This window comes from Miniopterus schreibersii (assembly GCF_964146895.1).
Source record: "Miniopterus schreibersii genome assembly, chromosome: 15".
Lineage (NCBI taxonomy): Eukaryota > Metazoa > Chordata > Mammalia > Chiroptera > Miniopteridae > Miniopterus > Miniopterus schreibersii.
In genome coordinates this window covers 27,613,062-27,639,096 of record NC_138115.1, presented here as the reverse complement: position 1 = coordinate 27,639,096, position 26,035 = coordinate 27,613,062, and the positions used below count along the sequence as shown (strand labels likewise).

The following is a 26,035-nucleotide window of genomic DNA, read 5'->3' as shown; positions in this document are numbered from 1 at the left end:
CAAACGCCACACGGAATGGACTGCAGCTGGGAACACAAGCTAACCTAGCCAGATGAGGGAGTGAACTGTGCAAATACGGAGCAGAAACTGGGCAATGGCTTTGATCTTAGCCCTGCTGAAGACACAATGGGACTTCTTCCACGGCGACACAGAGGGAGATGGGACCTTAAAACTCAGTGGTTTAATTCCACAGATGGGAAGCTTTCCACGATCACACCTCCCATGGGGCCTCAGGAAATTCTTTTTCCCTTGGCACCTCAGGAAGCCCACTTCCACCATGAAGTAGGGACACAGAGCACCCCACCAATAACACTGACATAGTCTCAAGCTATCTATTCTTTGAGACTACTTACATGTTCTCAAAGTATCTTTCCAAAAGATTCTTATTGTAACAAAGAGATAGCAGGCTGACACCACATTAACAGAGTGATCAAAGGTGATATCACTAAGCCCAGACAAATCACATCCTGTGCGTTCTGATATGACACATATTACCTTTATGGTATTTCTACCAAAAACACATAACCTGAATCTAACCTTGAAAAACAGCAGGCAAATTAAAATTGAGAAAGATTGTGAAAAATAACTGGCTCCTTTTTTTTATAAATATGATGGTCATGAAACATGAGGACAGACTGAGAAATTTTAAAAATTAAAGGAGACTGCAGATTTAAAATAACTGAATGCAATGTGGTGCTGTCAAGGACATTATTAGGTCAACTGGCAAAATTTGAATAAGTTCTGTAAATTAGATAGTATTGTATCAGTATTAATTTTCTGATTTTGATCATTTTACCCTGGCTATATAAGGGAATTCCTTTTATATGAAACCCACTGAAATTATAAATATATATTCTATATAAAGTTCTCTGCCCACTATGTAATTCTGGGGCTAGAACCTGAGAGGAACTGCGTGTCTAAGTGACCCTTTGCCAGCTGAAGTCTGGATTAGGTTTTGCAAATGAGAAACACTTTTGTGAGATGTTAAGCAAACAAAAAAGACAGTTTCCAAGGCTGAAAGTCATTTTCAAAGAAAGTTTATTTGTCCAATGCTGGCACAAATAATAGTTACACTAATATTAAGAGAAAAAAATAGATGCTTATTTCAGCCCCTGCCCCACCCCCACCCCCACCCCCTTTTCCCTTTTTCTAAAAAGACACATACACCCAGCAGTGTCTTCAGGTGGTGTGGGACCTGAGCTGTTTTTCCCAAGCCCGGCAAAAAGCCGGGTCCTCTGCTCAGCCCGGCTCTGGGGCAGAATCACCAGTTACAGATCTTGTGTTTGCCAGGGGTCCTATTGCTGACGTCATTCTTCTCTGGGCGCTGAGATTTCTTTCCATTGCCCACGACCCGTGGGACATCTTGCAAAATAATTTCTTCGATGTCACTCTCATCAGAAAACTGCACGAGATAAAGGGAAGAAGAAAATGCAGGATGGCCACGGGGATAAGATGGGGGCTTGGAAGAAAGTAGGGAGACACTGCTCCTCAAGCTCCTTGGAAAGAACTATGGCAGATCAGGCTGCTCTTGCTTTGGGCTGTGGATGCTCTTTCACAATGTGGGGAAAGGAAGGGATGTCTTTTCAATGCTTTGGACTCATTAAGAACACACAAGAGCTGCACAACAAACCCAACGGATTATAGAGTAAAAGCCAAGGGTCGGGGGATGGATGCTACCAAGAACCAAGCAGTGACTGCCCACAGCTTCTGAATGGCAGGGCGACAGCATTGGCCATCCAGGGAGCCCCTCTTCTGCCTGAGAAAGTGACAGGATGTGGGAGCTCTTCATGCCTGGGGGGCGGAGGGCAGTGAGGAGGCTCTGGTGATGGTGGAGGACGATGAGCATCTGAGCTCTAAACATTACGATGGCTCAAGCCTGAGAGACACAAGGCCATCAGGACATTCTCCGTGAGAGGAATGGCCTTGAATATTTAGAACAAAGTGTCTAAATCCTCCCACTGTATGCTGTCGCCCACTGTGATGTGTCTGATGCCACTGCAATACCCGCCCCGTGGGAAGAAGTCCACTGGCCCGGGGCCTGTGTGGGGTCCTCAAGAGTGAAGGAAGGGGGGGGGCCCCTGTGGGATGAGCCAGAGGGAGAAGAGACCAGCTACCGAGGAAGGCAGGCAGCGAGCCTGGGCCAGGCTCCATCAGAGGCAGGAAAGGGGAGAAACAACCTACTGAGGAGCTGCTTGTGTCATAAACCAAAAGGTTTTCTATTGTTAACATGGACACAGGAAGCACTTGAAAGCGGCCCTGTCTGCACAGTGAGGTCAGTTCCAACGTCCCGCTGGGGCCAAGGCTGACACTCGCTGGACCCTCCCGCAGGCCCACCCCACGCCCCCAGACTTGGAGCTGGTCCTTTAGGGAACTAACTGCAGGGCAACCTGCCAGAGTCCCGCACCCTACCTGAGGCTTCCCTTCCGTCGTGGCAGCCTGCGGTGGCGCGGCGCCGGGCAGGGGCACACTGGCCCCTTCTGCAACCTTCTTCGCCTGCTCCCACTCCTCCCGGCTCATCACCAGCACTCGCCTCACTGCAAGGCAACCAGAGGGAAAAGCCCAGGGAGTGAAGGCCGCGACCTTCTGTGAGGTCCAGGCTCCAGTGCGGACAGAGGGAGTCCAGAGAGGGTCAAAGGCAGAGGAAGGGCGACCGAAAAGACCAGGGCGAGGAGAGGGAGAAGCCCCCGGCGACGTGTGCCTCAGGGAGAGGCCTTGGGCATCCCGACAATGTAGCCGCACCTCACAGCACGGCTGGGCGGGTGGCTCAGGGAGCCCCTTCCTTTGGCCTCGCTCAGCTGGGACATGAACTGCAAGACAGACGGGCAGGCACCCCCTCCCTCACCACGTCACTGAGACAGGGAGGGATCTAGATGGGACTCAGCACAGGAGGGCTGCAGGCCAGACGTGCTCTCTGCACACTCCATGCAGGAAGGGAGCTGAGCAGTGACGTGCGTTATCTATGGCTCCCGGTGACCTGGCAAATGAGGTGCATGTCCAGGCCTCAGGAATCAGCAAGAAGGAGGGAGCTAAGCTCGGCTTCCTAGGAGTCAAATGTCTGAGGGCAGGATAGACTCTTGGAGCTACAAAAGCCCTTGGCTCCCTGATTCAATCCTTCAGGGAATATTTCAGTGCCTACAATGTACCAGGCAAAGTTCCTCACCCCTCAGTCATCATCTTCTCCAGATACCTCATTTTACAACAGAGGAACAGAAACCCTTCACACAAGGACAAGTAGGTAAGTAACAAGTGACAGAGCCCGAACTGGACCTGAGGACTCCTGAGACCATCAGCACTTCTCTAAAGACTCAGTCTGGTGGATTCTGATGGACCAGCAGGCCTGAAATAAGCTGTGGACTGGATGAACTTCTGCGGGATCCATTAACAGCATGGGCTTGCACACTGCACAGGCCTAGGCTCACATGCCAGGGCAGCCACAGGCTGGCTTTGGAAAGACACAACTCTCTGTTTCATATTCTTTAAGTAAGCCTGGGCTAGAAAATGCAACTGAAGCCAGAAGCCAATGACCTTTCCACTGGTAGTTTTTAGAAAATCTTAAAAGAATTGGAGTTGATTTAGTTGTTTTGAGAAGAAAATGCTCAATTTGTCATTGTAACCTGTTAGATAGAAAGTGACAACTTGAATGGATGCATTCATTCCAGTTAACCATAACGCTTAGCTTCATTTCTATGATGCCCTTTAAACCAACGAGCTAAATTTCTGTCTAAGTTTCTTTGCTGAAAAGGAAAAAGAACTTTCCTGTAAAACCAAAAGGAGTAATGTGGCCCAAAGATGACCTGGGGAGATCCGAGGCAGCCTGCTGTGAGGGTTCATTGTCAATCTCTGAGGCTGTCATCCTCTGTCTCAAGGTTGGCAGGGAAACCACACCTTCCCCTATTCTTTTGTTACAAAAACTTATGTTTGGTAGACTGTGTGTTACAGGAAACTATATTTGTCAAAATGTTCGTTGTCGCTGAACCTAGCGGAAACTGAGATGATAGTTAACCCGGTGACCACAAGCCCTTGGTCTGGCGCTAATGAACTCAAGCAGCGTAAGAGGCCGTGCGGATACACTTCCTGCTGGGCAATGGCTAAAGGCAGTTCTTTCTGGGGAAAAAGTATTCTACAAATAACAAAACAAACAATAACTCCAGCACATTAGCTTCAAAGACATAACCCAGAATCAATTCTCCATGACACGGTTCTGTGATCTTGAACGAGTAACTGAAGGTCTCAGAGGCTTAGCTTCCACATCTGTAAGGGTGGGTGCAGTTATGCAGATGCCTTACCTCATGGGCTGGGGGAGGGAATCGCTGCTCTACCCCCAGGGTTAGCCAAGCTTAAGAGGGACACCCTCTCAGTGTCTCCCTACACTTTCCTACCCTCTCCTACCCACAGAACTAGCCAAGCAGAGTCACTGCAACACCCCCTGGGCCATGTTTCAGCTGGGAGAGGGTCAGGAATGCTGACTTCCTTTTTCTCTCAGACCCTCTCCCCCCACCAGTGACTGGGTTTGGAAAGCAGCTGGACTGTCCCCACAGCTGCCTGTTTAAGCCACCAGCTTAGGGTCTTCTCTGCAGACCCAGACCATGGCAAATATGGGCAAGATCTGGATTTGGGAGGCTGCAAATCCAGAGGGAGGCCCCACCTGGCCTCAGCAATCAATCCAGCTCTGTCAGGAAGCTGATGCCTTAGGCATCACTGGGCCCTGTCACCAATAACAGAGCAAGGCTTTGATCTCGGTGTACCTGGTCACCTGGTTTAGTCACTGTCAGTTCAGTACCTGGAAGAGGAGAGGTAGGAGTGGGCTCCCCACAGCCTCCAAGAGTTGAACAATTCAATGACAAAACAAGGGCTACAATAAACGTCACTCAAATTCTATCTTGCTCCCCATATCTCTGCCATTCCAGGAATGGGAAAGGAGGACTGTTCTCCCCAAGGCACAGTAATGAGCTGTCCAATCAGAAAACCCAAAGGAACTCAAAGGGCATTTCTAGGACCTGGAGGAATCTGGGCTGCAGAAGGGCTACCCCACTGGTCCAGACCACTCACCAGTATAAGGGCGGGTACGTGAGCCGTTGTAAGGAGCCCGGGAGCTCCCCTCCAAAGGATCTTTGTCTGACAAGTCCCAGTTGTCCTCTGACTGGGGTCGTAACCTGGCTGGAGCTCGCGGAGGCTTGGGAGCTGCATGCTGCCCAGAATCTCTCTTCAAGTTCTGTTCAGAACTGAATGGGACCACAGTGACATGGAGGAGGAGAGATGAAGCATGGAAAGGAAAACTTTCAAAGGCACACTTCACTAATTACAAGCATGTTAGGTTTTCCCAGAGGCTTCCCACTCCCTCCCTTGGGCCCAGCAGGCAGCCAGAAGTCTCCCTAGGGTGTAGCAGCCAAGCCAGCTCCTCTCTTTGGACATGAGGACCCAGTCCTTCCAGTGTGGCAACCTGGGCTTGGGGAAGAGGTGAGTCAGGAGAGTGGACGTTTGTCTTGCTGGGAGCAAAGGACCTCAGTCTCTTTTGGGAGCTCCGGTTGGACCCTACCTGAGGCATCTCCAACTCATTGCCCCCCAACCGCCTCAGCCCCTCACTTGTCTCTGCCCCTCTCCTTCCTGGAGAAGCCTGTGGGGAGCCCAGAACAGAGCTGCCTGAGGCCCGGAGCCGAACCACAAACCCAGTGACAGTGCAGAGTCGGCGGCTCACCTGATCAAAGGCACTTGAGAATCTGGGGTCCTGAAATTGCCCTGGGCTCTAGTGGTCACCCTAAGGGTGGGCACCTGGGCACGGCCAGGGTCATTGATGCCATAGTAATGTGGAATTAACACGGGGGGTTCTCCCAGGTTGGATGGCAATGCCTTGTGTTGGGTCGAGGTCTTTGACTGGACCTCTTTGGTGACCAGACGGCTCTCTCGGCTTTTGACTAGAAACAAAGACAAGAATGAGGTTCAGTGAATGCCCATCTGGCTTCTCACGCCAGAGCGGATACGGAAAGAGGCCCCGACACACCGGAAATGGATAGGTCACTCTGTTGTAAGATACCACAGTAGCCAACTTAGGAATGTGTTCCACGGCCGGCCAGATTCAGGGCAGGGACCCACAGTTTTATCAGAGACCAGGAGAGTGGCTGGTATTCCAGGGCCATGTCATCATTCCAGGAGACACATAGGAGTCAGCAGATCTAAAGAGGAGCCCAGTGGGTCTGCCACTCACTCCCTTACTCTCCACCTCCCCCCACACATTATCCACACCCCTTCCTCAGCTTTGCAGGAAGACCCTGTGGTCACCAGAAGTCCCCAGAGGACCACATGGGCCATGAAGATCCACACTTTCCTCCTGGGACTAGGCCTGTGGCTTCAGTGCTAAAGGCAGGCAGTTAGGCACAGCCCTCATTTTCCAATGGCATCAGGACTCATTGGAGAGAGAGGGATCCAAAATCAGCATTTCTCTTTCACAGAGAGAGGAGATAAAGCTCATCACAGGGAGTTGGAGTAAAGACTGTTGACGAAGCCTATGTGGACTGAGTAACAGTGTACAATGACTTTCTTACTGTATGTGGTTCAGGGTCAAACGCTGAAAGACACTGATCTCAGAGAGCTCAGTTACTCAGAATGGACCTTCCAGGAAAGTGTGAAGTGAAGAGAAGGGGAAGAAAACGTGCTGAGAGGAATTAATAACAATAAAAGCTGCAGTGCGAGGCACAGACACCAGCTGAGCACTTTACCTACAATGTCCTTTAGCCCAGACGCCTTCAGAGAGGACTGTTGCCCAACTTTACTGAGGCCTCCAGAGATTCAGAGCCTCGATCAAGGCCCACGATTCCATGGAAGCGAGAGGCAGATACAAACCCAGGATGTTGGTCGCCCCAAATCTAGGCCTCTTGCCACTGCCTTTCTACATCCCACAGCTTTGCCCCAAAACAAAAGCAGCACAGTGTGAGCAGAGACAGGAGGTGAGCATTTATACAGCTCCGCGTGGTCCCTAGAGAGAGGGCTTGTGGGCAAGTGCTGGCAAGGAGGTCTACAAAGTGCTATGAAAACAGTGTCACCTCACAGTGACCTGCGCTGGAGAAGGCAGGACCTCAGGACCAGGGAAAGAAGAGAGGTGGGGTTGGGGGGTGGACTCTCACTCTTGCTTCAGGACTACAGGGCCAGGGCTGCAGGGGAGGGTGGCGCCTGGAAGAGCAGGACGCCTTTCCCTTCTCTTGGAAGCGGGGACTAGGAGGGGCTTCCATCACCTTCCCTAACTGCCTGTCCCCTCTCTCCTCAGAGCTCCCACCACCCTGTATTTGGCTCCATCCCATCACTAGTCCCCACTGGTTTCCTAGCTAAGGTGGCAGGTCCTGGCACACATCAACCTCAGTAAACAGCACTCAATGAATGAGTGGAATGAGTGAGCATTAGAGGCACAGGGCTGAGAACTTATATTGAAGTGTGAAAGGCGGCTTAGCAACCAGGACTAATACCCTTCTGCGATTTCTGTGCAAGACTAACAACTGTCCTTTCCTTAGAAACGTTAAGGCCAAAAATTTGAACTCCACAGGACAGAGTTTCCCCTATTTGGATACAATTTTACCATCTTCGCCTACCAACTGTTGTGTTATCTTTTTGACACTTTTACATAAAATGTCATCCCTTTTACACATAAAACACCCATTTTGTACTTGTCCAAGTAAATGTCCGTGAGCTTACGGATGGCTGTTAGCACTGGGGAGGCTCCTGAAATTAGGAAGACAAGTTCCCTTGCTCCTGAAGTTCCTTGAGGATAGAGACTGGACGGTCCTTGCCCACCTCCTTGAATCTTCCACAAGAACCACCCGGCCTTCCCTTGTAGTGAGCCTCAGGGGCAAAGAAGCAGCTGAGACCCCAGGCAAGGAACAGGGCTGAGCTAAGGAAGGATTCGTCCTCAGGCAGAACTGGCCCAGCCACTCACCAACCCCTGGTCAGAACAGAGTGTCCATTGACTGCTGTTTGCCTCTGCCTGCAGCCCAGCTCCCAGGCCCGGGTCACAGAGCCAGGCACCCGGGGAGCTGCTCCCTCTGAGCACGAAGTTCACCCGCAGTCAGAGTAAGCAAAGCTGTGCAGAGCTAAGCTGCCCAGGAAAGAGCAGATCTCAGCAGGAGAGTTCCGCTGCCCACAAGCTCTGGCTGGCTCTCCTCTGCAAACATCAGGGACCCAGGTGCCCACCCCACCCCACCCCAGCCCTGACTCTGTTTCCCCCACAGAAATCTTCAGACTGAGTCACCGTGAGGACCCAACCATCTCACCCTTACAGCCACCCACCTCATGTGCAAACAAAGCCAGGCCCTCCCAGGTGACAGCCCCTGGGCAAGCCCTTTCCTCAGCTTACCTGAAACCTTCCTCCCTGGCTGGGCCACTGAGGCCTTGTTCTGTTCCGCCTCCTCTCCGCCGGGGGCTTTTCTGACCAGCTTTTCCCTCGGACTCAGAAAACGAGGAGACTTCTCTTCCCTCCTCACCGGCTGTACTTTCTCGTGGTAGCTCAGAGTCACAGTGGGCATTACCCTCGCATCCTAGAGAGACAGAAGATCCCCTTTGGAGACAGGGCTCCCCTGCAGCCCCTTCCCTAAGCCTTTAAACCTGCTGCTGGCCCGGGAGCCACTGTGGTCAGTGCCAGGCGCTCCCAGGGCCAGGGAGAGCTGAGTGTCAGAGCAGGGCCAGCAGCAGCTTCACCCGCTGCTGAAAGTGCGCTGGTTTAGGGCCTGGGGGCCCCGCAAAACTCGCACAGCAAGAGGACAGAAAGGGGCTGTGCACAATGCCCCAACCACAGCGCCGGGGCTCAGCCGGGCCGTGCCTTTCCACCAGCAGACTGAATCCAGCACCGGAGACCCTGCCTTGCTCCTTTTTGTCCCCCAGGCACTATCCTTATGCCAGACACCTTGTCCTCTGTGACTAACAACGTTTGAAAAACTACTGCGAAAAACAAATGCCAGGTCCCCTCTGAGACCTACTGAAAGCTGCTTGGGCTTTTCACATCTACCCAGAGCCCGCGGGAGCTCCGGCTTGGGAGGCATCTAAGTCCAGCATGAGCGTTCATTCAAGGTTAGAGAGAAATGTTCTAATCAAGCCTGAACTTAGGGCCAGCGTCAGCTTCAGCAGGAGCTGAAAAGAGTCAAAGATTAGAGCAGCGCCACTAAAGTAAACTAGGAGCCCGTTTTTGTTCTCATCTTAGTCCACACAGATAGTATTTTCAAGGACAGGATGCCCGGCTCCTTTAGTGACCAGGTGTGCTTTTATTAAATAACAGATTCCATTGCTGCCTTTAACACTAATATGCATGCTCTGGTTAAACACGGGCACGAGGGAGCGACAGCACTCAAATCCCAATTTGTACCACACAGAGCTTTCAGGCCCTGCTCATCCACAGCCACCTGCTGAGTGTGTGTGGCCACGGGTGCCACCGATGATGGACACTTAGCCCAAGGGACACACCCAGAGGCCAGACTGAGCCAATTCAATTCCCTTTGTCAGAAATAGAGACCCAGAAGAAAGTAACCAATGAGTAGAGAGCACGGAGAGGTCAGGAAACAGGGGGCACCTCAAGTGACCATTGGAGGAAACAGAGCAAAGCGACCACACTGCCACCGAGACCTGGGGGCAGAAGCCTCGTGGGTTTATATTCCTAGACACCAAAGGTGCCCCTGCTTGAACAAATAAGACGAACAAGCTTAGAATGTAAGGAACGATCGTGCCTTGTCAGCTTAAGAACTTACTTTCTTTACCCCCTTGCTTACCCTTCTGTCTGGAATGGTGTGATGCAGAGCTCGCTTGATTCGCTTCAGCAAGTTGCGTTTTCCCTTCGGAGCTTCCAGAACTTTCTCCCGTTCGTCCAAGGAGTCCTCCAGCTCTGCAGCACATGGCAATCAACAAGGTCAGTCTGGTGCCCAGAACCTGTGTTCCCACAGCCCCACAGCACCCACCTGGCTCATGCTCACCCCGTGTGCTCGGGCTCCCGCCCGTGAGCTCAGGGACACTGTCCCAGTGTCCATCCCTGGGTCACAAATTGTTGTTTCTGTTCCTGGGCACCACCACCGCAGACCCCTGCCCACATTCAGGATTCCCTTCCCTTCCAGTCTGGACCTCTGAGATCTGGGCTCACTCCTGATCCCAGAAAAAACTCGGGGCTCCAGGCTTTTGTCAGGCACTTGAGTCCTGGCAGCAGCTTGTTCCCTGACTCCATTCTGATCCAAGCTCCCAGGCCCTGTCACTGCCAACTCCAGCCAATACTGGCGCCACCTGACGCCCTCTTCCCAAAGCTATGTCAAATTCTGTCCCCTTTAAGGGGATAAAATAGTGCACAGGATAGATGGCTCCATGCTCTCTTCAGCTTTACTGTTGAGATCAGGTGCTCTCCCTCCAGTTGCAGTAACATCTGGATCACAGGGTTCAAAAGCCACATACATTCCCTGGCCCCACCCTCCAGAGTCTGGTTCCATAGGTCTGGGGAAGGGCTCTGCAATCTCCATTTTAACTTGCCCAGATGATGCTGATAGAGGTGAGCCACAGAACACACCTTAAGAAGTACCGACCCAGAGTGTAACACAATTAGGAATTACAAGGAAAATGCTACCAAGGGCCTATCCAGGGTGAGACAGGGAGCACGGAGAACAGCTCTTCAGGTCCAGTGGGGAGAGAGAGGGGAGACCCTCCAGTTAGAGCTGGACCAGCCCTTTGATGCACTCAAGGGACATTTACTGACAAGTAACATGAGTGTGAACAGGCCAGTGCTGGGTGCCGGGGACACAGAAGAAAACACTCAAGAAAGTCACAGTGGAGGGTGGTCAACTCCAACTTGGCTGTATGTCTGAATCACCTGGGCCCCATCCCAAGCTAATTTCATCAGAGTCTCTGAGGGTGGGCCCCAGGCCTTAATATTTATTTTGTAAACTCCCAGATCTTCTAGCAAACAGCCAAGCCTGAGAACCAACTGTTCTGGAGCATTGGTTCTCCCAGTGTGAGCCACAGCACCGGCTGCACCTGGCAACTCACTAGAAACGCAGATTCTCAGATCCCGCTCCAGCCCGACCGAGCACACCTTCTGGAGGTGGAGCTCAGCGGCCTAGGAGTAGGGGGACCTGCTTCTCACTGCACACCCTTCTGCCTTCAGGCCCTAGTTCCCTTCACCCAGGTTCAGGTGGCCAGGCACAATTAAGGAGCTACAATCTGATCAATGGAGAGGGCTGCAAATCTGTTCTCAGCCTTGGGACACCGGGGAAGAAAATGAGGGCCTGCCTCCCTTGGAAGAGCCCTTCTCCGTGTCCACAGCCTTCGGGCCCCCACAGCTCCCTGAGGAGAAGGAGCATTTAGTGCCTCCAATGCCCAGGACCCATCTGAGACTTAGAGAAAAGGTGGGACTGCATGTGGGCGCTAGTCGGAAAAAGTGAGCCCTCTAGTCATCTTTCCCAGCAACAGGTGGGATGGAGCGGTGGTCACAACCACGGGATCTGGAGGCAGAAGGAGCAGAGTTCACAGGCCAGCCCTGCCCCTCTCTAGCTGAGCTCCCCTTGGCCAGTCCTTGAACCTCTCTCGGCCTCAGTGTCCTCACCTCACAAATGAGGATGTTAATGCCCATCCCACATTGAAACCATGGGGATCAGGTAATGAGACCAGGAACCTGAAGTGCTTGGCGAAGCACATGGCACATATCCAGCCCCCACCCTGGGAAGCTCAGGGCCATAGGAACAGTGCCTCTCTGAACTGGTTGCAAGACTGGGAAAGAAATGTGGAGCCTCAAGGCAGGACATGGGAGGAGACTGTGGGATTGCAAGAAAAGGCAGAGGGGTAGCTCTAGGGATAGGACAGGGGAGGCAGGGTGGAGTAAAAGGGGCCAGTTTCATAAGAAGCTGGTCAAGGTCTCCAAGCAAGAGCACCGCCCTGTCTTATGGCCTGCCTTTACATGCTAGCACCTGCACTCCATTACACACTCACACACTCACGTGCACACACACCCCAGCACACCAGAGCCCCCCAAAAACGAGTGATATTCCAAACCTGCCACAGTCACATAGGTTCGGGGTGAACTTGCTATACATTGGGAACAGGCAAAGGTCCATGGCCTAAACCACAGGCAAGGTGAATTAGAAAGAACGGGTTCATGGGCTCTGCTCCATCGATCACTTCCCCCAGGATCCTTTCCTTTCCCCACTTCTCCACCTCCCTCCAGAGAAGACCAGGCCAGGCAAGAAACCCTGCTGCTACAAGGAGGAGCCCTGTCTGTCCCAGAAGCAAAGGTCTTCTTACCCTCCCTCGCCCAGCCAGAGAGCCTGACCCCATACACCTTCACCCCCATCCTATATATCGAGTGGTGTGGGGCAGGAAAGAGAAGAAGCCAGGACAACCGCCAGGCATGACACAGACCATCCCATGCAGACTTACCCTCCTCCTTCCTGTGACACACCGTCTGGCTCTGCAAAGATGAAAACGAGAGCGGGTTACAGCCAGCAGGGACCTCTGCTCAAGGAGTCACTCTGCCTAGCACCGTGAAGAAGGGACAGCCACTGCTTCCACACGCCCCCCTTAGAACTGGAGGGCGCTCACAGTACACCGGCCCAAACCCACACACCTGCTGCCTTCCGTATGTGAGGGGATGGCACCGAGGCTGAATGGCAGCAATCTGAATGGAACCATGCTTTATTTTCCCATGGTGGGGAGGCAAGACTGGTTGAAGGTCGGAGCCCCATGGAAACAGAGTGGGACAGGCACACAGTCAGTACTCTTGGTACAATGGGTGGAAACAGCCAGGGCCAGGTAGGTGCCCATCCTGTACTGTGGACATCTGAGCTGAGTGCCCCCTAGGTGGATGGAGGCATAATGGGGACAGTCACTGAATTATCTGCTCAAACCCCCTTTCCAGAAAGTGCTGCTTCTCCTTCTGTCCACGTGGACAGGACAGCCACATGTGACAGTGTGGCCCCACGCCACAGACAAAGCTGGCTGTCCAGGTCTGGGCAGAGAATCCTGGACTGCATATGTGTGGAGGCAAGAGCTGTCGGCACCCCACTGCTCTTGGGTTGGGGTTTCTTGGTTTGTGTGTGTCCTTCTTTGTTTTGTCATGTGTAACACATAAGGAATGGAAGCTGGTCCTCAGAGTCACAATTGAAAACTAGAAGTAGATGTGGAGAAAGGAGCAAGACAGGCAGCAGAGGGAAGCTCCTGACCGTGTTCCTGTCTCTGGTCCCAGGTTCCTCCCACACCCAGCTGCTCCCTACCTGGAGCTCTGGGAGACGCCCTGTTGACAAACACAACGGATTCCCTCTCCTGCTTAATTTGAGTGGCTTCCTATTACCTTCTGGCTAATGGCTCATCCAACTCTTTCTTGCTTTGCTAACTCTATTCCAGACACTATTAAAGAGATTACTCACCTCCTAGGCTTCCCTACAGCTATAGCTACCCATGAGACACAGCTGAGACCAACAGAATAGAAGCAGAAGTCTCAGGATTTGACCTTTTCATTAACTTTCCCAACTGGATATGGTTCTGATAGTTGGGGCCATGGCAGCCATCCTGCAACTATGAGCGTCAAACACGAGAAAACTAAACATTCGGAAGATGATAAAAAGAGACCCAGAGTCTGAGTTTCTGATGTATAATTTTGCTGCAAAATTGAGGCCAGCAACAGTCACCGCTATTGGTGTGACAATACAGAAATACAAAACACACCCTAGGGGTCTATTGTGCTCTGTTTAGCCAATACATTCCTAACTGAAATATTTACAAACATGGGTTCTGGTAACATAAGGAAGAAACCTCTGGACCAGACCACAATGGCCACAGCAGTGAAGAGCCTCGTGTTGTGGGGGTGAACAGTGAAAAGAAAAGCAGCGGGAAGAGGGTAGGAATGTTACCTGGGTGAGGCATGGCTGGGAGGACAGAAAAGCAGAAACAGCAAGGGGTGCAGGTACACAAAGAGGGGGCTAGACAGTGGCAGTGGGTGCTCAGCCCATGGAAGCCGTGTGCAGGGCGCTATCAGAACCACGGCGAGGACCTGAGGCCATGCGGGGGACATCTGGGGAAAGATGCCCTTCGGCAGGGACCTGGGGCTCAGAAGGGCAGGTGAGCCTGGATGGGGCAGAGAATCGTGAGCAGTAGGTGAAGAGGCACTGGGCCAGGTCTCGGAGACGGAGCTTAGTGAGTGCCTGTCATCACACGAGTGTATCTGACCACCGCATCAGAGGCTGTTAACTCATGAAAAGGCTGCTGGTTAAGAAATTATGTCTGAGAACACAGTGCACACAGGCTTTGCGTTCCCCTGCCAGGCTAGGGTTGATCTCACCCCTGGTACTATCCATGCCCTGTGTGAACTCCAGTAAGGCACTTGGCTTTTCCCGCCCTGTTCATAATCTGCCAAATGAATGATAAATAAATACATAAAGCCATAAAAGTACTGAAAGAAAACAGGAATTTTCTTCTAATCTCAAAATGGCCATAAACACAAGATTAATAATTTGAAAACTTTGACTACATAAACATTATTCAAAGTGTATGGCCAAGGTCCTGTTAAACAGCATTGAAAGACCAATAGAAAACTGGAAAATGGTCACAACAGGACAACAGTTTGGGTTAATTTCCATGCCTGATGCGAACTCAGGAATTGGTAAGGAAATCAATAGAGAAACAGGCAAAAGATGTGAAAATAGGCAAAGGATGTGAACAGACTTCATAGAAAAAAAATGGCTTTTTTAATGTGAAGCTGGTGAAACGCCCAGCGGTGGAAACACTTTACTGCTGACTATTAGCCACGAAGCTCTTTCTCAACAACCTTGCAGAGGAGAGACAGAAGGACAGCATGATTACTGACTGCCAAAGGCCCTTCCTTGACGTGGAGCTAATTATCGGTGACACAGACCACACATAACTGGACTGTGCTGACACATCCAGTGGTGACCAGGGCCAACTCCAACCAGCTCACGAGAGCAGATTGGACACAAATCTCCAATTCCATATTTGTTGACCTCAAGTGGTAGCATGAAGTCGGCCATGGTGGGACTATTGATACCACAGAAAGTAACAAATGCTGCAAATCAAAGATTTTCTACTTCCATAGAGCCAGGTGTGAAATACTTGCCACCCACCACAGGATCCATCCCACATATCTTCAAGTCCCATAGGTCGTCACACTTTCTAAGAGTTGTTTTGAACTGGGTTGGAGTCAAAAGGAGGGCAAGGGCTGGAACAGGAGACACAGCTGTGTGCATTTTGAAAAGATCCCAGGCAAATGTGACACTGCACACACGCATATCAGCAGCCTCACTGAGCCCCCCAAGAACCCCATTCTATCCTTTTAGGTGTTGGCGGAAGGTCTGAAAACATAGGACCTGATGTTTTTCAACTTTCCCAAAACCACAGAGCAAAAATGAGAGGCTTGGTTAGACGCCAACATGGTTTTGGGCAGGCTCTGGGAAGAAGGGCCTGGGGGATCAGCTCACCTCAATTTCCACCTTCTCCCTCAGGGCTGGAATCTCCTCCTGTGCCTGTCGCTCCTTGAACTCATCCTGCAGAGGCCTGAGGCTCTGAAAAGGCCAGGGCATAATTTAATTTACATGGAGATCTAATCATGATTTGGTCTTTTACATCCTGAGCTGTGGCAGAGGACACACCTTACCTGCCCACAAACGCCAGCCTGCCCTCCTTAGATATCCCCACACCTGGAACATCCCCACGAGCCCATGTTCCCCTTCACCGGGGTCTCCTGAGAGCTCAGGCCGCGCACGGGACGAGCAGGTTCCAGGGGAGAGCGGAAGACAACCTGTCTTACAGTGCTTTTCACAGTCACTCTAACTGGAATCTTAACTGAGGTTTTCCCTCAGAATTTAAAAAACACACCAACAAAACAATTATCCAACTACTCTGAAAACTTTGTATCCAGTTTGGCTCCTATACTTTCATAAAAGTAAAATAATAAACTGTCAGGCGAGAGGAGACAGCAGTGAGACACACAGGCATGAGCACGTAAGCAATCCTTGGGGGAAAGACAAAAACAAAAAGGGGTGTCCCAGTTCAGGAGAATGTGGCCCAAGTTCAAAGGAAAGCACCGACGGTAGAAGTCATGTCTTCATTTATCAACACTCAGAATTTGCTAACCGGAAGCAACCCTTTGACCCTTGATGAGGCGGATTCTGAACAACCCCAAATTCAAATCGATACCTGTCTACCGGTGTCCAGTGAGGCAGCGCCGTGTCGGGGAGGGAGGGCGCCGGGGAGTTTAGCTGAGCTCAGGAAGGGGGCCTGGGAGCTGGGGGTTAGGAGCATGAGGTCCCTATGGTGAAGCAGCATCTTACTTTCCACAAACCACCCCTGACCACTCTGGGGAAACGTTTAGGAGGGGAGGGGCGGGTCACTACAGAAAACTATAACCGCCCCTCCCCCCCAGAATTGTTAATACTGCATTATGGCAAATATTTTCTGAGAAACTTGTAGGGCCCCTTGTCCATGCAGGTCACCATGGAGACCCATAGAACATCCGTCCCAGAGTCCCCACTGTTTGGACTTGGAGTGGCCAAGTTTTACCTGAACCTTCATGTCCCTTGAGGCTGGAGATCATGCCTCTCCTGTCTTTCTATCCTCACAATGCCTGGCACTGTTGATGCTCAATAAACGTGTGCTGAGAGCATGAATGGTGAAGGAATAAATGAAGGAATGAGTGAGACAAGTTTATGTACTTTCATTTTATAAATATTTACTGAGAACCTCTTTTGGGCTGGGTTCTGAAGCTTTCACAATAGGACCCATGCTTTGTCCTCGAAAAGCTGAGTGAACTGTAAGAAGTTAAAATTCACATTCAAGTGCCTTTCCAGGGTGCTGAATAATGCAGGAAAGTTCAACTCCCTGCTCTACTTCTGGCCTGACAGGTCTGGCAAAATAATGGCATTTTCCTTTCCAGACTGCCTAAAGTCATTTGCCACATCTGTGAAGATGCCCCCTGAGCTCGGCCTCCCAGCTCCTGGAGACCAGCCAGTACTTAGGCCTGTGGGACACATGTGCACCCCAGGTCTCCGGGGCTGCCCACAACCGAGCCTCCTGGCGTGTGTTCCCCATGCTCACCTGAGGCAGCCACTGCTTCTCCAACAGGGCTTTCAGCTCCTCTTTGGCCGAATTTAGCTCGGACCGCAGTTCTTCCACTGCCGCCTCAATGGACTTTTCCTGTTCCTTCCCTTTTTTTGTGGGATCTGTGAAAATAGCGGGTGACCAGTTTAAGTGACAACGTCAGTAGAGTGTAGTTCCTACCCTACGTCGTCAATCACGCACCTCGGTCTGAGACAGCTTTGCCCCTTACATTGCACATTGACCTTGGGCAATGACCTAACCTCTCTGACCCTCAGTTTCCCAAACTGGGAAATGGACATAATAATAGCACCTGACTCAGAGGGTTGTTGTGAGGATAAAATGGGATCGTGCAAAGTCCTAGCACAATGACTGGCATGATGCTTCATAACTGTGAACTGTTACCGTCATTTACAATAACTCTTTTGACTGTACTGACACATAGAAATGTGAATGCAAAACTCCTAGAGTAACTGAAGCACAATACGAACTAGCGTGTACACACTGATTATTAATACAAAGAACATACCTCTGTATCCTGACTGCAATCAGAGAGGAATTTAAAGTAATGAAAATAATTGTAGTTTTAAGGCCACATGTTTCAATAATATCATTTAAGCATATAGTTTTACATTTCAAGTGAAAGAAAGGCATCATGCATTATGAATGAACAGTTAGGCCAAGGTTGCTTTAAGTGTGTACTTCAAATTTTTTAAGTTAAAATCAGGTTCAGAATGAATTATAAAAGAACTTTCTAACTAAACCACATTCTGATAGAGCGCTAAGGTTAAGGGTTAGTGCAAAAGACACCAATTGTACATTTGTTACTTTTTCAAGTATATTTACAACTATTCCAGAGATGACACTATTATTAAAATTCTAAGCCTTTCTTTGAAACAACATATGACTTTTCTCAGGCTGTACCTTTTCCAAACAACCAATTACTACATGCACTAGAAATTGATTTGGGTTAATAAGTGATTTGAGGTGAGTATGGAATAGGAGAGCTGAGAAAGGAATCAAAACAGTCACGAACGTTAATGGAGCAACGTTGCTTTACAGACATTTCTTCCCTCTCCTTGCAGCACTTTGCATTAAGGAAATAAGAAGGGATATGCACAGAGAGTTACATACAAGAATGTTGATCATCGTGTGATTTATAACAGGGACATTTTTGGGTAACCCACATATATTATGAAATAATTCAATTGAGAAATAAATTAGAATAGCCATTTGTTGGGATATTATTCAGCCACTAAAAATGGTGTTTACAAACCTGATTTAATGACATTGGAAATGTGATATATATTCATTGAAAATAAGCAAAGTCAATACTGCATACAGTATACTTTATATATGTATACAGAAAATTAATGACAGAGAACACACCGAAATATTACCTGCAGGTGTATCGGCCATGACTTTTATTCTCTCTTTTCTACCTTCTTGCATTTAAATTTTCTATATCAACAGCACCTTTTTTCAATTTTTTGATTGTGGCAAAATACATGTAATGTAAAGTTTGCCATCTACACTGTTTTTAAGTGTACAGTTCAGTGGTATTAAATACATTCATAATGTTGAGCAAACGATACCAACACCCATCCCCGTAACTCTTTTCCTCTTGTGAAACACAAACTCTATACCCATTAAACAAACTTCTCATTCCCCCTCCCACCAACCCCTGCTTTCCATTCTACTTTCCGTTTCTGTGAATTTGACTACACTCGGTACCTCATACAAGTAAAATCATTACAGTGTTTGTCCCTTTGTGACTGACTTGTTTCACTTAGCATAATGTCCTCCAGGTTCATCCATGCTTAGCAGATGCCCCAATTTCCTTTCTTTTTAAGGCTGAATAATATTCCATTGTATGTAGAGACCACATTTGGTTATCCATTCCTCTTTCAATGGACATTTGGGTTGTTTCCAAGTTTTAGCTACTGTAAATAATGCTGCTATAAACATGAGTATACAAATATCTTTAAAGAAATATCTTTTTATCAAAAATATTTAAGAAAAGGGAAAATTTGTTTTTCTTTAGAAGCCTCCAAGGCAGAAAGAACCAAGAGTAATTAAACATACAATAAATGCCAGTAACTAAGTAAATGGTGCTGTTTTGAAACTCTAAGTCTCTTCTTTGAAAAGAAATTAAAATGAGGGAAAATAAGAAGACAGTTTTATTACGGGATTTTTCAATCTTTGTATTATATTAATATTTTCATGCCTATATGCTATGTTTTAACAGCTATTTCTTACTGAACCTCAAAAAGGGATATAAAGCATGCACATCTCTCTGTGGAGTAAACACAGAGCTTTACTAACCATTTTGGAATTTGAAACCATAAAATTACAGTGATTATGTCATAATGAGCTTATGTACAGAATAAAGTCAAAGACCTGGTCTGATTGCTCATTAACCCCCTTTATGCTCATTCCGGGTCCGAATCAGAGAACAGCAGATTCACAGAAGGCTGGGGAAAGGACCCTTCAAATTCACTCTGTCTAACTGCCCCACTCGTAGTGAGAGCCGCTGAGACTCAGAGGGGGAAGCGCTGGCGGCAACTGAAAGGGGCAAAGCTAAGACTGGCGCCTGCCCGTGTGACTGCCAGCTCCTTCTCCCTACGCACATGGTCGGAAACCCTCCCAGCCCATTGGGATCCCCCATGATGGGTGCTGGGATCATCCCACCCTCAACCGGAGGTGAGGCTGTGAGGGCAGCTCTGGTGATGTGCGTGCCCCCCACCCACTGAGCTCCAGTCAGGGCCCCCCCTTCCGCAGTCTCAGAAGGGCCACCTGGACTCACCACCCTGCACCATACCTTCGTGCCTCTGCTTAATGTGGGTCTGGAGAAAGGTGGTGTTGGGGAACGATACATCACAATGATGACACTGCAGAGAGGAAGCATGGGAAGTGCAGGGTTAAATCACCTGAGTCCACCTGGGACTCTCCCTGTATCCAAACTCCCGTTACTGGGGACCCCTGGGCTGCTTCAGATCCAAGAAGTTTCATTTACTGAGTAAGGAGTGATGTCCACCCCACCCCACCCCCACTGTATATGTAGCGTGGCAGGGAATATCTTCCAAGGTGTCACATTCCAAATTTCACGCCCTTCCCCTCATCCCATTCTTCCCTGCTTCCCTGTTCCCACCCCCAGCAGGGCACTCAGAAACCAGGCAGCTAAAGTGGGACAGTCACCACTGCGTTCGGAATAAAACCCACGCCCTACCTCGACGTTCAGGCCCTTGGGACCGGGCTCTGCTAGCCTCTCCTGCCACGTGTCCTGCCCAAACCCCAGCTCAGGTAGGCCAAAGCTGTCACCCTGAGCACCCTTCTCACACTGCTCGTAACATTCCTCCACCAAGCTGTGCTGAGCATTCAAGGCTCTTTTAAACACCACCTTCTGTCCCACCTACCCTCAAACTATGAAATTCTTGAAAACATGCCCCAGCAGGACTTGTGCCTACATCCTCAGAGCCTGGAACCAGGCTTGGTCACCATGACAAGTTATTACAGGGCACTGGTCCCAAACCACAGTTTCCATGTAAATACATGCAAATGCTCAAATCCTGCTCTGGCTAATGAATTGTCACTTGGTTGAACAATGGAGATCTTTTTCCAGAATGAGACTGACTCTACCCGTCTCTTGGCACACATGGATCACACACACACACACACACACACACACACACACTCACACACACTGTATAACCTGAACTGACATCCTCAGGCACTCAGGCCCTCTGGCCATGAGCAGCATCTCCAAAATCTGCTCCTAACTAGTGACTATGGCCCACAGTGGCCTCAGGGCCCTGGGTGTGGTGCTGTCCAGGTGACCTGATAGCTGGGCGCCCACCCCGCCCACTCTCCTTCCCCTGTTGATATTCCTCACCACATAATAGCTCTGGACACTCATCTTGTGAATAAGTTCCTCCAAGTTAGTGATTGTCTTTTCATCCCAGTGTCTTTGCTCCCGGGCCACCTTCAGCTCTTCAGCGAGGCGTTTCAGCTCCTCCTGAACACGCTCCTGCTGGTCCAGGCTGGCCCACAGCTGTGCCTGCAGCTGGGCACCGCTGGTGGTCAAGCAGTCCTGGCAGTGCAGCAGGTACTCGATCATTAGCTGGGCAAGGCGCAATGCCTTGAGCAGCCCCGGGTCCAGAAGCCCCTTCCACTGGCTGAGTCCCATGTGATCCAACTTGCCGAGGGTGATGCTAGTGATATACTCTTGCAGGGTTGCCAAATCCACCTCCTGGATCACACGGTCCACATCCAGGGCCCTGATGCGCTTCCAGTCCATTTTATCATAGCGAATCCGGAACTTGAAGGGAGGGCCTCTATAGGTCCCAAAGACGGGACGATGGCGGCCCTGAGCAGCAGGAGCGGATAATCTCATGACCGAGGAAGCGCTGGGCAGAGCCCAGGAACTGCAGCTAGCAAAAAAGCTCAGATAGGGCCTGGGAAATGAGAAGAGAGTCCAAGTTAGGCAAGGTACATGGGCTGCATGTGCCGTACACCTGGCCAGCAGGAGCCTAAGTGGGGGAAGTGAGGGGTCTGAACAGCAGCTGGAGGGTGAGTGCTATGCACTCATGTGGCCAGAGCCATGGAAAGCAAGAGTGTGGGCTTTACAGTCACTCAGCTGTGGATTCAGATCCTCAGTCTTGGGCAAGTCCCTTCACACCTTTAAGCCTCTGAGGTGTATTGGGAATCACGGGACTCATCTTGCATGTTGGTGGTTACAAATGAGGCAGGGGAAGCGCCCAGCCTAGTGCCTGGCACATAGTAGGTTCTCAGTGAATACCCCAAGCCCAAGTCCACTACCAGAGTTTTTTGTTGGGGGAAACTGTCAGTTGTATTAGTGGGTCCTTCTGCAACCTTACATTGACCTCAGGATAAAGTCCAACAACTTGCCATGGGTGGCAGAGCCACCGGAGGTCCACCACTGCCCTCTTCTGCATCTCTCATTATAGGATCATGCCAGACAGGGGTGGGCTCCCTTTCCCAGTTTTCCGGGCTGTAGGGTGTCACCACATGACTATGTTCTCTCCCGTGGGGTGTAAGTGAAATGATGCCCAGCACCGCGGGGGTGGGGAGGAGGGGTGCTCAAGACAGGGCCGTGTCTCTGTGCTCAGACTGTGCTCAGTCCACGACGGCCTTTTGTCTCAAACCCAATGGTTTAGTGAAAAGAGCTCCAGTTTTTTGTCAAAGACTCAGAGTCTACTCTCTACTTTCTTGGTAGACATAGAAATTGTTCTCTCTCTTTGAAAAGTGACTTGACAAAACAACAGGAATTTTAACTTAATATTCCACTACTAAGAATTACAATTCTACAGATAAACTCATACAAGTGTGCAAAGGTGCTTGTGCAAAAATTGTCATTTCAGTGCTGCTTGTAATAGCAAAGGATAAGAAAAAGTACACGAAAGCAAAGTACAAAGAGAATAGAGGAACAAGTTGTATCTCTATACAATGCAATACTATCAGCTATCGATGAGCCCGAGGCGGCTTTACATGGACTATAGAGAGTAACATAGAAATATATATACACATACATATGAAAATATATGTGTACATACACTTCTGATTCTGTTTAAATGATATATCAATATAGTCACATTTAATAACTTGCAAAAATAACGGATAAGTATTTCTCACATATATATCTCTATATCTGCATATATAGAGATATAATAGAAAAGATATATATATCGTATGAGAATAGCTGTCTATGTGGGAGGAGGTAATTGGATGTGTGAAAAACGAATGAAATAAATGAATAGATGGATGGTTCATGGGTGGATGATATAGGAATGATACATATTTGTTATTCCTGTATAATCAAAATTAAATAAAATATATGAATTTATGACTCACTATATATAATTCCATTAGCATAGACTATTTTAGAAAAACAGGCCAGCTGTTAGCAGTAGTTACCTCGGCATGAGAATGGCAGTTAGGGGACCTTTCTTTCCCACCTTCTACCATCGATACTATTCAGAATGTTTTGCATCACCATCTATTACTTTTATAAATTTTAAGGAAAAAAATAGTTTCTAACCTTGAGGAACTTAGAATCTGAGGCAGTAAGAAGCACATATGACTCTACTTAAGCTCTTTCTAGATCAGGTTTTCAGACTTTTAAGTGCAACAGAAAGAGAAGAGGAAGGTCACTGACATCATGAAGGGGACAGGCCTTGAGGAAACGGTAGTGGTGGGTTTGCAAAGAGGGGAAGCACCTCCAGGAAAGGGCCCGACCTCACTAAGGCCCTGTCTTCATTTGGGAAAGGGGATGACAGGCTTGCCCCCCCCCCAGGGTGCCGTGGGAACTGAGGACAGGCAGAGGGACTGCACTCACGACTAATACTGGCTGCAGTGCAGGGAGTGCCAGCCTCTGAGCCAGATGCCAAGTCCAAATACAAACCTGCAGACTATTGCTATTCCCGTTTTACAGACAAGGAAATGGATTTCTGGAGAGGTTAAGTGGCTTGCCCCAGGTAGAAAGGCACAACTGAAGGCAGTTGGAGGTGCCTCTGGCTCCAAAACCTGTGGACTGCCAACCATCCAACATGATTCTTGAAACTATCCTAAAAGTTTGCTTTGATGGGATCATTCCTCATCCCTCAAACTCATTCATCCATTCACTCACTGCCCTCGCCCCTGATATATAGCATGCCTTCCTGGGTCAAGCCCTGGGCCAGGCTACTGAGGGACAGTAACCACACACCTGCCCACCACCCAGGAGCTCAGGGTTCCTCCGTGTTGCCACAGTAACGAGTCCAAACCCGAAGCCTGGTCTGGAAGCCTGTCCACACGATGCCACTGACAGACCTTCGCCACTTAAGCGCCCACGCTTCCCTTTCTCAGATACTCTTCCCCACACAGACTCCAAAAGTAAGCCCCGTAGCCTCAAGCACCCCCACTGTTAGCCAAGGAGGGGAGGAGAGCGGAGGAGAGGAGAGGGGAGGGTAGGGGAGGGGAGGGGAGGGGAGGGGGGGAGAGGGGAAGGGAAGGGGAGGGGAGGGGAGGGGTGGGGAGGAGAGGGGAGGGGAGGGGAGGGGAGGAAAGAAAAGAGAAGAGGAGAGGAGAGGAGAGGAGAGGAGAGGAGAGGAGAGGAGAGGAGAGGAGAGGAGAGGAGAGGAGAGGAGAGGAGAGGAGAGGAGAGGAGAGGAGAGGAGAGGAGAGGAGAGGAGAGAAGAGAAGAGAAGAGAAAAAAGAAAAGAAAAGAAAAGAAAAGAAAAGAAAAGAAAAGAAAAGAAAAGAAAAGAAAAGAAAAGAAAAGAAAAGAAAAGAAAAGAAAAGAAAAGAAAAGAAAAGAAAAGAAAAGAAAAGAAGAGAAAACTGGGGGGGGGGTGATCCTCCCCATGCTCAGCTCCGAGCTGCCGCCATGTCACCAGACCTCAGAGGCTCTGCGGGCCCTGCCTTAGAGCAACAGCGGGTACCAGGCACGCGGGGCCACAGGCAACAGGACGCCTGCTCTCTGCCACCCGCAGACCTGGAGCTCGCCTGGGAACTCACTGGGTAACTTTTGTAGCTTTGGGCTCGGCTGTTTGCTCACAGTTCCCTCTCTCGCAATAAGGTCAAGAGCACTCCATCATCAATTCTCTCCACTCTCTTCCCACCCCATTCAATGCTCCTCCCGCCGCTTCCTTGCACAGTGACTACCCCTTCCCCTTCCTTTAAGCCAGGGTGGTCCAATGTCCCTGTCACCATCCCTGCTGTTCACCCACAACCACCTCTCCCTGCACTCTCCCTGGGGTGAGTTTACCATTCCCACAGCTTCTGCTACCATAGGCCTGCTTTAGGTACTCAGACACCCCCAAATCTCTTACTTGCTGGCACACCTGTCTCTTGGGACCTTTACAACAACCCTTCCAATGCTGATTATACCAGACATTGCAAGTCCAAATACCACCAGGCTCAGGAAGGCAGCATTAAATGCAGGAAATGGGCCATGTGTAAGAGGAGCCACAGTACCAGCTTGATAATAAATGGCAACTGATTCTCCATCTTGGTGTCCAAGGTACAATCAGGCAGCAGTTCTCAAAGTGTGGTCTCAGGACCAGCAGCACCAGATTCACCGCGGACCTTGTGAGAAATACACATCTCCAGACTCATTGACTCCGAACCACTGCACTAGGGAGTGTTGGGACAGGGAGTGCTGGAGATTGTGGCCGAATGGGATTGCATTTGCCGTTTCAAAGGGGGATCCACCACTGAGCTTCATCCATATGGGAATGTACTGTATGTGAGCCTCATGGGCTAATTCCAAATTCCTTAAGAAGACATTCAGAGACCTCTATGAACTGTTTCCAGATTACCTTTCTAGCTGCACCTCCCACTTACCATGTTACTTGCTGTCTGCACTTCCATATCTCTGGGCTATTTATTTATAGGCACTGTTTTTAAGTGCTTTGTAAACTATAACTCATGTAATCTTCAGAACACCCATGGAGGAGGGACTATTACTATCAGACACACAGAAGTAAAGAAGCTTGGCCTGGGTGCAGACGGCAGGATCCAAACCCATGCAGCCTGGTTACAGAATCTGAGCTGCTAGCCACTATGCCACGCTGCCTCTTGGGACAGATGTCCCACTTCCACATCCTTCTGCTCCCACTGAAGGTGAATGCATGATTCAAGGCCTTGCTCACACAGGATCGCCTCCAGAAACCCCTCCCAGGCCCACACTCAGAATTTCCTGCCCTTCCCCTGGGCTCCCAGGGCACAGAGCATACACTGCCTTGGTCCCCCTCATGACACTGGTCTGCGCTGAGGTGGCTGTGCAGCATTCATTCATCCAGCTCATTACAAATGATTCCTGAGCCCTGACAAAGTGCTGGGTACCGTGACTGACACTCAGGATTGATGGTGACCTAGGCAACAGCCCAGCCATTGTTAACAGAAGTACATAACACTTCTAAAACTGTGTGCTCCACACACAAGTGTAAGGCTTTACATGTATTATGCCATTTAATTCTCACAACAACCC

The 26,035-nt window shown here is 49.7% G+C and overlaps 1 protein-coding gene across 1 annotated transcript; it reads right to left on the bottom strand.

Annotated features, from left to right (window-relative positions):
• Window positions 1–1,261: 1,261 nt before the first annotated feature.
• Window positions 1,262–21,439, bottom strand: LOC308567502 (cilium assembly protein DZIP1L-like; the record flags this gene model as incomplete). Its single annotated transcript, XM_081159140.1, has 11 exons — window positions 1,262–1,402; window positions 2,410–2,534; window positions 5,050–5,222; window positions 5,696–5,912; window positions 8,339–8,519; window positions 9,741–9,853; window positions 12,382–12,412; window positions 15,432–15,515; window positions 17,047–17,171; window positions 19,868–19,937; window positions 20,939–21,439. The coding sequence occupies 11 exons, from the start codon at window positions 21,437–21,439 to the stop codon at window positions 1,262–1,264; spliced, it is 1,761 nt and encodes a 586-aa protein (XP_081015266.1).
• Window positions 21,440–26,035: the final 4,596 nt, after the last annotated feature.